Genomic DNA, 11998 nt, shown 5'->3' with positions numbered 1-11998 from the left:
TTGCGCCGGGCGCAAAAGGAATTAAGCCGGGCGCAAAAGGAATTGCGCCGGGCTTGTGTTGAGACAGAGAGTGCTTGACTTCTCTGGAAGAACTTGCGCCGGGCGCGAAGAATTGTGCGCCGGGCGCGGAACCCTAATCTGATCTCCCAGGCTCGTATTTGAAGCTATTTTCGGGGATCTTTCTCTCCATTCTCACATTGGGCGCCTCCAGGAGCTGCGAAAGGGATTCCCAGGGCTTGGGATCGTCCGTGTGCAGATCTTTCCTTCGGTTCTTCATCCTCCTTTCATCTCTATTTTGTATTTGCCCTCTTCGTTGAGTGGTTTCACCCATTTTGTGGGGTTAGATGTAACCAACGTACTCTATTGTAATCTTTACGATTTTAATGATATATATACATGTTGTTTTATTCTTTGTTGTGTTTGTTTCTATTCTTAATGCTTGCTTTGGATTGATCACCCTTTGCATGATTTAAGGTTCCATGGGTATTGGAAAATAACCTTTGAAACTAGTTCTGAAACATATGCCTAGTGGTGATTGTATCTAGGGATAGAGCTTGACCCATTAGTAGTCTTAAACCCTAGCCCGTAATGCGGGTGTAGATATTGGGTACTCAAGGGATTGATATTCAATATCCGCACCTAGGCTCTTTCTCTAAGGGATTAGGTTTGATTAAACTCTTGGGTTGACTAAGCAATGAATTCAACAAGAGATTAAGGATACATTGGTGTTACGTTTGGTGAAATCTGACCCCCACAACCTCACAATACCACAATACCATTCCTTACCTTTTCCACTCACAAAACAATATTTATTTACAGCTTTCATTCCAATAGTCACAACTTTGAATTCACTGCACAAACTATGAAATTGGAATTATTCTTTAGTCACGAATAGTCAATAAATGCTTATATTACCTTCTAATCCCTGTGGATACGATATTTTTACTACTTGAACGGCCGGTATACTTGCCGTGTTTGAGACCGTTGATAGAATTAAACGAATTTACAAATATTAACAAAAGTGTTTCAACGGAAATCTCAACACCAGCCGGGTCGTTACAGTGTGTATCTTTAATTTTATAAAAATTAAAACAAAAAAGAAATAGTAGAGTGAAGTTGTTATTTGAATGATGTGAATGATTTATAATTTATGAAGAAATAGTTTGAGGATAAAATTGAAATTAAAATATATATAAAAGTAAAAAAAAACCTACATAATATGTTATAGGTTTTTATTTTTGATAAGAAAATAATATGTTATAGGTTTACTAATATATTAATAATAATTATAGATTATTCATGTTATAGGTTTCAAGTATTCACCAAATTTTCTGATTATTAATTTTCGTCAACTTAAATAACATGTTTTGAATATATATGGAATGATATAAAATACAGTATACAATTAATAAGTATAATCTATTTATTAAATTTAATAAATATATTATATATTATATATGATATAAAATGCAGTATACGATTAATAAATACAATCTATTTATTAAATCTAATAAATATATTATATATTATATTAAAAAATATAGTATTTTACAGTATTACTAATGTTAATTATATACAATAAATAAATACTTTATAAGTAAGAAATCATTTTTTATAAATACTATAACATAATTAATAGATAATTTTTTCATAAACTATATTTAAATAAGAAATTAATTAATTATTATAAATAAATTATTTAAATTAATAAATATAAATTTATAAAGACTAACTATTGGTCATATATTTATGAAATATTAAATTAAGAAAATTAGATATTATATTAATTTTTGCACCTTTTGTTATATTTTGCTTTAATAATGTACTTTTAAAAGAATATAGATTTATTTAAAAAGTGGTACATTTCATAAATATATTATACTTAATAAATATAATATAAATATTACTAAATATAGTATATATAATATTTAATAAAGACCTTAATTAATACTATTTAAAGAATAAATTAATTTATTTTATAGATACATTATTGTAATTAATAAATACAAATATATAAGGGAAAAAATATTGGTCACATCTTTATAAAATTTCATAGTAATAAAATCGGATATTATATTAATTTTTTTTACCTTTTCTTATAGTTTTCTTTAATAATTATTTTAAACAAATATATATTTATATGAAAATTCATAAATTTAAAAAATATATTATACTTAATAAGTATAATATACTTTACTCAAATTAATTGTATAATATTTAATAAAGATATTAATTAGTATCATATATGAAAAGATATTCTTTTAGAAATTTAAAATTTTAATTAATTTATATAAATACGATATTATAATTAAAAAATTAAAATGAATAATAAATGTTTATTTTATTCAAATATTTATAAAATATTTTTTATTGACATTAAACATTTTGCAATTTTTGTCCCTTTTTTTTTATAGTTTTCTTAATAATATATTTTCACTGTATATAGTTGATACGAAAAGAAATATTTTTAATAAATTAAAATATCTTATTCAAATACTTATTACTATTATATTTTCTTTTGCTTTGTGATATTTTTCTTTAACAATATATTTTAAATGTATATGTATTAATGTCAAATGTCTTACATTTAATATGTAAATTTAATAATTTTATTATATTTTTAAACGTATTTTTTTTTCTTTACATTCATAATTAATTTTTTATTGTAATTTACAAATATATATATATATATATATATATATTATAATTTATAGATCGAATCTATAAATTTAAAAAAAATTGAAAACTATTTGATACTTTTTTCTTTAATTCAAATCAATGTATAAAATGATTTTATGATTATCCATTAATTTGAATTAATGAAACGAAATATCAAATGATTTTCAAATTTTTTAAGAATTTGTATATTTGATTTGTGCATTAAAAAATTTAAATTCAACGGTTGGATCGTTGAAATTTGATGTAGAGCATGAACAGAATAAGTATAAGTAAACTTACTCCCAAAATAAACGGATCTCTCCTCATATATATATATATATATATATATATATATATATAGAGAGAGAGAGAGAGAGAGAGAGAGAGAGAGAGAGAGCATATCAAGTGAGAGATAATTTATTATGAGAGATGAGAGGGTTAAAATATAACCCTTAGATTAATCAAGTGAGAGAAAATTTGAGGTTTAATCAAGTGAGAGAAAATTAATCTAAGAGTTATATTTTAACCCTCTCATCTCTCATAATAAATTCTCTCTCACTTGATATGCTCTCTCTCTCTCTCTCTCTCTCTCTCTCTCTCTATATATATATATATATATATGAGGAAAGATCCGTTTATTTTGGGAGTAAGTTTACTTATACTTATTCTGTTCATGCTCTACATCAAATTTCAACGATCCAACCGTTGAATTTAAATTTTTTAATGCACAAATCAAATATACAAATTCTTAAAAAATTTGAAAATCATTTGATATTTCGTTTCATTAATTCAAATTGATGGATAATCATAAAATCATTTTATACATTGATTTGAATTAAAGAAAAAAGTATCAAATAGTTTTCAATTTTTTTTTAAATTTACAGATTCGATCTATGCATTAAGAACTTTAAATTCAACGGTTGGTTCATTGAAATTTGATGTAAAACATGAATTATTGAACAAAGTAAGTTTAAGTAGACTTACTCTTGGAGTAAACGTGTAACGACCCGCCATGGCCGTCACACTACGAAACTACACTACACACTACTGGAATATATACTAAAATAGTATAATAAAATAATTACAACCCGAGTTGCTAATCAAGCAACTAACAGAAAATAGTTATATACAACAAAATATGCTACTATAAGGTAGCCTACAAAAAAATCCAACTCCAGGCACTTCCTGTGGCCTCTAGCAGTTATCTCCCAGCCTATCCTTACCATGCTTGATGTATGATCATCGCAGTCCAAACTACATGGAAACATGCAAGGGTAAGCTAGAAACAATAAACAACTTATAATAATTAAATATGCAACAGAACAACTATATAATCATCTTCACATCCAACATAGAAGACAATAACACATATACTATACATCTTAGGGTCATTTCAACTTAATTCAACATATCAACACTGTATCAACACTTCAACGCAACTAGCCATTGGAATAGTTACCATATTCATCATAACAACAACCAACACATGTATTGCACACCTCTCAACAACATATGTTTAAAAGAAACTTACAACATAACAGCACTATCATCATCTTTAACAGTGTCAACATACAACACATAACAACACACAACTCAATCACAACTTCACAACACAACAACACATATACAACTCATATCAACATTAATTAAACACATCAACAACTTATGTGTCGTCACGCATTTTAACTCGGAGATCTCCTACAACATGGGTGAGCAGTTTAAGTGGCTAGGTCCTACCGAACCGACAGCAAAGAACCTTTTTGGGCTTGCTAGGTAAACAACAAATTTGGATGTCAATCCACAACACGATAATAATTTCTCAGACTTCGCCACTTAAACAAGGAAGTATAGTACTATGTCAGGATAGAATAGCTAGGTTTAGGCCTACCATGGCATTAGCTAGCTCAACTAAGCCATCTATGGGATTAGCCTACCGACTATCCTCCAAATACTACAACCCTCCGATACTCGGTTAGGAATTAAGTTCCTGACTTCGTACTTTACTCAAATTGGCCGCTTGTAATCGGTATAGCTCGACCTGGCCCCTATACCGTGGTCGCTTTGTACACGTGTGCCTTGACCTTGCCCACACACGGGACCGACTAAGTCCTAGAGGAGAACAGCATAACGTCCACTCCAAGGGACAACTTCCCAAGGAGGGTTTTCAACAAATTGGGCTTTCTAAGCACCACAACTTTCTCAATCCACACAATGGGCTGAGCAACTTTGAAAACATCTCCTTTAATCCTAGTGATCAAATTTGGTTGCTTGTAATCGATATAGCTTGACCTGGCCCCTATACCGTGGTCGCTTTGTACACGTGTGCCTCGACCTTGCCCACACACGGGACCAACTAAGTCCTAGAGGAGAACAACACAACGTCCACTCCAAGGGACAACTTCCCAAGGAGGGTTTTCAACAAATTGGGCTCTTTGAGCACCACAGCTTTCTCAATCCACACAATGGGATGAACAACTTCAAAAACATCTCCCCTAGTCCTAGTGATCAACAACTCATCATCACAGCTTAATCATCTTACAATTTAACAGCACAGCTCAGTTCAATAACTTAGATAACATGATCAACTCAATAACACAACTCAACTCAGCAACTTAAACAACACAATTAACTCAATCAGCACAACTCAACTCAATAACTTAAACAACATGATCAACTCAATAGCACAGCTCAGCTCAACAACTTAAACAACATGATTAACTCAATCAACACAACTCAACTCAATAACTTAAACAACATGATCAACTCAACAACACAACTTAGCTCAATAACTTAAACAACATGATCAACTCAACAACACAGCTCATCTTAATAATTTAAACAACATGATCAATTCAATCGTCATAAAATAATATCTTTCAACACATAGTACAACATACAACTTTATAGCAACATACAACTTTCCTCTAACAACTTAGCAACACAGTCTACTAGTAACTTCTATATAAATCTCATCATATTTCACAACATAATTAGCCAACTCATAACATAAAACAACTTTAACCACTTAACTTCAACAGGCTTCAACAATATCATCAATTCAACATATAATAGATCAATAACTTCACAACATACAACATATTCAACACATAATACAACTCACCCATCATGTTTACAACTCATCTATCATGCCAACCTACACAACATATACAACATGAATTAACCTACACACCCAAGACAACCTTCAACTTATCCAAATCACTCCATGTGAAATGGCAACCTTTACATAAAATAGCATATCGGGAGTTATACTACTCCTATCATGCTCACCCTTATCTCATATGAAAGATAAGAAGATTTCCTACAACTCTCATGAAGACACCAAGTCCTACTTCCTTCATCTACCTTGTTAAAAATTCTAAAAACCGCAACAGTTATAACCAATGCTGGCAACTTGACCCCTATTCACTAAAACAACCATATATGGAGTTCTAGAACTCCTTTTTAGGTGATTCTGGTGCCATTGAAAAAGTTAACATCCAAGGCTACAACTTTCATAAAGACCCTAAGACCAAATTCGGTCATTTAGCCCCAGTGCTGCAGCGCTCAATCCAGCGCTTTAGCTTCAACTCTCTGCCAATCCATTTCCTTTCCACGGCCATGGCTGCAAGTTTCTACCATTCTAATTTTTTCCACAGCTATGGCTGCAAAACCACAGCCATGGCTGCAAGTCTCTATCCTCACGTTTTCCCTTCCCACGACTATGGCTGTAAATCCACAGCTATAGCTGTGGGTTTCTAGAAGCTCATTTTTCCTCCACGGCTATAGCTGTGAATCCACGGCTATAGTTGTGGGTTTCTGAACTTCCAAAACTCAATCCTCCATGAACCTGCAATCCAAGGAGACCCAAACCATGCTACAACTCAAATACACCACTACCAACCACATGCAACCCAAAAACATCAAGAATCACAACATGCATGCACCAAGATTCAAGAGATCATCAAGAACAACCACAAGGTTTCAGCTTTACCACATGCAACCAACCTGGCTCAATTAATAAGCCCAACTACATGCAAGCCAAAATGTATGACAAATTCGAGTTCTAGCTTCCCTTATCTCAAATCGAAAAGAGAATCCGAGCTTTGAGTTTACAGGGAATAAGAAGAAGAAGAAGAAGAAGAATGAAGACAAGGCTGTGACTTTGAGCTTCCTTGCTCTTCAATCTTTAGCAACCTTCAAGAAAATCAATGGAAGAGATTTTCTAAAGAAAGAGTGAAGGAGGAAGAAAGAATAGAAAGGAAGGAAAATGAGTAGGAGAGGATTCGTGGGTCTCACAAAACGAATCCCTCCTATATATATAAATATATTCTAAATATAATATTATTTGAAACAAAAATTTATATATTATTTAATATATATTTATATTCATAATTATTTTATAATATTTAATATAATATATTTATTTGTGTATATAAATATTATAAAATTTAATTATATTTAATAAATATTTGCATAGAGATGACAAATAAACTCGTACATGTGAATAATGTCTGAACTTGTCTCAACTTTAATAGAGAAATCTGATTTGATTGAACACAGATACGAGTAATACTAGATTTATTGAATCAGTTGTGAAGATGAATATATACATATCCACCTTGTATCTACTTTAAATTAATTTATAAAAACTTAATTTTTTTAGAATTTATATTTATGTAATTTTTACTTTATTTTAAATAAAACTTAATTATTTATAATTATTTTTTTATATATTAAAAATTATTTTTTTTTATATTTTTTTCCCAAAAAATATTCAATTATTTTATTGAAAAAGATACAATGAAATCCAATATAACATATTAATTTAAGATTTTTTTTTCTTTTGTAAGAAAATACAGTGACACTGACATATGACATACGTGGTACAAAGCAATCTACTCCCGAAGACGCAAACAAGGGATTCTAAGTTCTACGCTTCTACTTCCACGCTTTATAAAGACTCTCTCATTAAATTCAATTTCACAAAACACGAAAACACAAAACGTAACTCACTACTGCTTTCATCTGCACGAAACCCTAATTCCCAAATCCCTTCGTCGCCATGGACTTCTCCAACGCCAAGAAGCGCAAAGTGGAAGAGAACGGCGACGCCGATTCTCCGCCGCCGCAGTCCCGCGACGAAGCCACGGTCTCCGCCGCCGCCACTCTCTCCGCGGAAGACATACGCAAAATCCTCCAACCCTTATCCTCGGACCAACTCGTCGACCTCCTCCAATCGGCGTCGCTCCGCCACCCCGACGTCCTCGACGCCGTGCGCGCCGTCGCGGACCGCGACTCCACCTCCCGGAAGCTCTTCGTGCGCGGCCTCGCCGGGGAGACCACCACCGAGACGCTGCGCGGCGTGTTTTCCGCGTACGGCGACCTCGACGAGGCCATAGTCATTTTCGACAAGGCCACTGGGCGCTCCAAGGGCTACGGCTTCGTGGTGTTTCGCCACGTGGATGGTGCTATCCTTGCGCTGAAGGATCCCAGCAAGAAGATTGATGGCCGCATGACGGTGACGCAGCTCGCCGCCGCCGGCGGTCCCGGTGGCTCCGGCGATGTCTCCCTGAGGAAGGTCTTTGTAGGGAACGTCCCCTTTGAACTTTTCTCGGAGCGTCTTCTGGACGAGTTCCTCAAGTTTGGGGAAGTGGAGGAAGGGCCTCTAGGGTTCGACAAATCTAGCGGCAAAACCAAGGGTTTTGCCTTCTTTGTTTACAAGACAGAGGAGGGTGCTCGAGCTTCACTGGTGGAACCTCTTAAGACCATTGATGGGCATCAAGTCATATGCAAGTTGGCTGTGGATAACAAAAAGGCGAAACCCTTTGGTGGGGATCAGCATCAGCATCAACAGCAACAGCAAAATCAACATCAGCATCAGCAGCAACAGGTGCCGCAGGTGCAACAGCAAGGGCCTGTGGTGCAGTATGGTGGGTATGGCGTGAACGGCTACGGGATGCAGCACTCGGTGGCATCGTATAATAACCAGGCTCCGGTTGGTGGATATGGCCATGTTGGTGCAGCGTATGGGAATGCACAGATGAGTGGGCCTGTCTCTTCTGGTGACTATGGTGGGAGAGTGCCTCCCAATTCTGCTGGCGGGTTTCCTGATGGCTCGCAGTATGGCTTTCCTCCTCCCTCAGCGTTACAACCACAGCAACAACAAATTATGCCAATGGCGAGACCTCCTCCAACTGGAATGTACCAACAGCCCTATTATTGAGGTACTTCTGAACGCAAATCCATGTTTTTACATGTAGTTTTTAATGGCTATTTTGTGTTCAGTACGGGTTTATTAAATTGAATGATGGTATGAACTATATTAAACTTGTTTGGATAAACTTCTTCTGAGGAAAAAAAAAAAGAAGGTGAAATGAAATCAGAATTTCTCCCACAGGTTAAACTTAGTTCTTGTATAAACCTATTTTAGAGAAGTTCTCTTTCTCTCATTAGTTTTGTTTTTTCTTTTTTCCAGAAGTGGTATTTTAACTTAATTTATGGGAGAACTTCAATTCATTTTATCTTCTTATTTTTTCTGCTATAGGTGCTTATGGAGAAATTTACCCATTTAAGATCTTACTTGTTGATTGTAATTGTCTAGATTGATGGTTATAGATATTGAGTTTTGACAGTTGATTTGTTTTTAAATGTTAATGATTGGTTTGAGTTTTGGATAGGTGTTTCATTCAGGTTTTTGATGGCTTCTTGGGCGCTAATGCTTTAAATGGTTGTGCTGTTTCGTGCATGCAGACAATGAAATCTTTGGTTTTGGTTACATGGACTGCTGTAATTTGTTGCTGCTTCACTACCTCTGCTTCCTCTATGTGTTATGATTCCATATGTGATGGGTGTTAGTTGAAGCTTACATACATGACTTGGCGTAGTATTTGAGTGTAGTACGTATGTGGAATTTCTGTAGAACTTTTTGTTCCTAGATTTATTTATCTAGATTAGTTTCCACAGCTGTTGACTAAATGCCAAGGTGGTTGCATTAAATTTTGAAATGTCTTATTGTGGTTTATGTTCCTTCTTGCGTATATGTTCTTTGTGGTTGTCGAGGTTTTAACTTTAACTTCAATTCTTTTTTTTAACTTAATTGCAAGTATTTGCTTTGTATGGCAGAGCCCTAGATATATTTGCGTATTTTTTTAGATATTCTTTCCACTTTGTTCTATATTAAATTCAACAATCAAATCTTAATGAGTAAATAAAGTCTTTTAGATGCTCATTCGAGTTGTGTTAAAGATGAATTTGTTGTTGATTTGCCCTTAGATGGATGCTTGTGATATATTTGAGTTCTTTCTTTTTTGAAGTATACATTTCATTTACTTTTAGACTAATTCATCATCAAGTCTTAACAAGTAAACCACTCCACACAATTCTTTCAAAAAATGAATAAACCTTTAATTTCATCCCTGAAGTATTACTCTCTCTTCTAAACAAATCCTACAGTAAAAAAATTATGTAAGTAGAGAAACGTTATTTGTACAGGAATCTTTACAATGAAGAGAAAAGTGTGACATGTAATAAGTGTTGTGATTTGCTTTTGATTATTGTATGAACAGTATATCTTACAAGTCCCCCAAGTATTAGAAATCATGTTAATTAGTCTCCCAAATATTAAAATTGAGATTTGCTTTTGATTTGCCCTGAAATGGATACTTGTGAACAAAAGACCTTTGCAAAATGAATAAACCATTAATGTCATGCCTGAAGTATTACGCTATCCCCTAAACAAATCCTAAAGTAAAACAATTATATAACTAGAGAAACATTATTTGGACAACAATCTTTACAATGAAGAGAGAAAGAGAGAAGTGTGACATGTAATAAATGTTGTCATAGAGATAAATAGATGAACACCAAGTATGATGTATAAATTATTGTATGAATAGTACATTGCATAAGTAATCTCCCAAGTTTTAGAAGTCATGTGAATTAGTCTCCCAGATATTTAAAATCTCTTCAAATTGGTCCTTGGACATTAGTAAAAGATATCAACATAAGGATTAAACTAACCAATATTCAATACTTGAATTATTTATATAGTTTTATTACTTTAGGGAATAGGGACTACTTTTAGAGAGAGTAATACTTGATGAACCAAATTGCTGGTTTATTCTTTGAAAAATGCTAACCATGAGATTGATTACCTTGTTTGTTGTGAAATCAAAGCTCAAACTTGATGTGGCAATTGCCATGGTATAAACCCTTACTTTCTTATGTTAAATTTATCGATGAATTTTAATTTTAAGCTCTCTTTCTCTTCTTTGAGTCAACTCTCTGATAAAAGAAATTAACGCAAGGAAAGCAAGTGACAATAATTATTTCTTTGTAATTGGTGTTAAAAGTAGGGTATGTAAATAATAAGCAAAACAAAAAAAATGATGTTGGTTGTTTGCCTCGACTTGCATCGTGTTGCGGTTGAATATGTGGCATTTTTATAGGTTCTGGAGGGGATAAATATTTTTTGGGGAATAAGCAACTTGCTTTGCAATAGTTTGGTGTTTCTTTAATTGATCCTTTTTCTCCCGAGGTTCAACATCCTTTTGGTCAAATAAATTATTGTTTGTTTGTTTTCACTGGACGATTCTATGTTGATTTCTAATTTTGATGGCTTGTGTATAAAATCTTGTGAATGTCTATATTTGCTGCCTTTTCTAATGATTTTCGAGGTGGTTCTCCTGGTCTTTTTTTATTCGAAGTAGTTCGGCCAACACTGCATTGCTGTAGTCCTTCGAGGTTAGGACTTTGAATGCCATATGGTTTCCATTTGTTCATTGAAGGAGCCAAGCTATTCCTTGTATCATAGAGCGAGACAATTAATTTGTAACAATTTTGTAGTGAAATACCTCTTAGGATAAGTGTATGGGATTAGATGATTTAATATATAATATATTGCGCTTCATTTATTTTACAAGGTTACACATGCACGCAGCATTTATTTATTTATTATTGTTCTCCATGTTCATGTTTCAAATAAATAGATTGGATACTTATACGACTTAATAAGCATATAGATTCTATGCTCGTTCAGTTGTGAAAATGATTGAGACAACTTTTGCCTGGTGCAACTTCTTGTTGAAGATAAGATCATAGTGATTGTAATCAGTTGGAATTAGAATAGATACTTGTATATCGTGATAACAGCTCATTGCTCATGCTCAAGATTGACAAAACCTGGAGATTTTTCTTGCGGGTGGAGGGAATGGGGCCAAAATATTTGATACCATTCCTCCAGGCCCCAGGGACAAAACCCGTGTAGCGTTTCATATACGCATTACACGAGTATGGAATATATTATGCAGGCTTTTGTTTGATACTTTTTTTTTTTGATTTC

The 11998-nt window shown here is 33.4% G+C and overlaps 1 protein-coding gene across 3 annotated transcripts; it reads left to right on the top strand.

Annotated features, from left to right (window-relative positions):
- The first annotated feature begins 7615 nt into the window (after nucleotides 1-7615).
- LOC109788074 (UBP1-associated protein 2C) lies at nucleotides 7616-11583 on the top strand. 3 transcript variants are annotated; one of them, XM_083071149.1, is made up of 2 exons: nucleotides 7616-8882; nucleotides 9349-11583. In XM_083071149.1, exon 1 carries the CDS (start codon nucleotides 7721-7723, stop codon nucleotides 8879-8881), a length of 1161 nt encoding a protein of 386 aa, XP_082927275.1. In that variant the 5' UTR covers nucleotides 7616-7720; the 3' UTR covers nucleotide 8882; nucleotides 9349-11583. The 3 variants fall into 3 exon arrangements, with proteins under 3 accessions (XP_082927275.1, XP_020202300.2, XP_020202301.2); XM_020346711.3 differs by having other exon boundaries at nucleotides 7617-8882; nucleotides 9336-11583; XM_020346712.3 differs by having other exon boundaries at nucleotides 7618-8882; nucleotides 9409-11583.
- Nucleotides 11584-11998: the final 415 nt, after the last annotated feature.

Source organism: Cajanus cajan, chromosome 3, assembly GCF_000230855.2.
Source record: "Cajanus cajan strain Asha chromosome 3, NIPB_CcT2T_4, whole genome shotgun sequence".
Classification (NCBI taxonomy): domain Eukaryota; kingdom Viridiplantae; phylum Streptophyta; class Magnoliopsida; order Fabales; family Fabaceae; genus Cajanus; species Cajanus cajan.
The sequence above is the reverse complement of the archived record's forward strand: the minus strand, read 5'-3'. Positions and strand labels throughout refer to the sequence as shown.

Excerpts from the sequence above, each read along its gene's own strand:
- LOC109788074 (XM_083071149.1), top strand. The coding sequence starts at position 7,721 with ATGGACTTCTCCAACGCCAAGAAGCGCAAAGTGGAAGAGAACGGCGAC.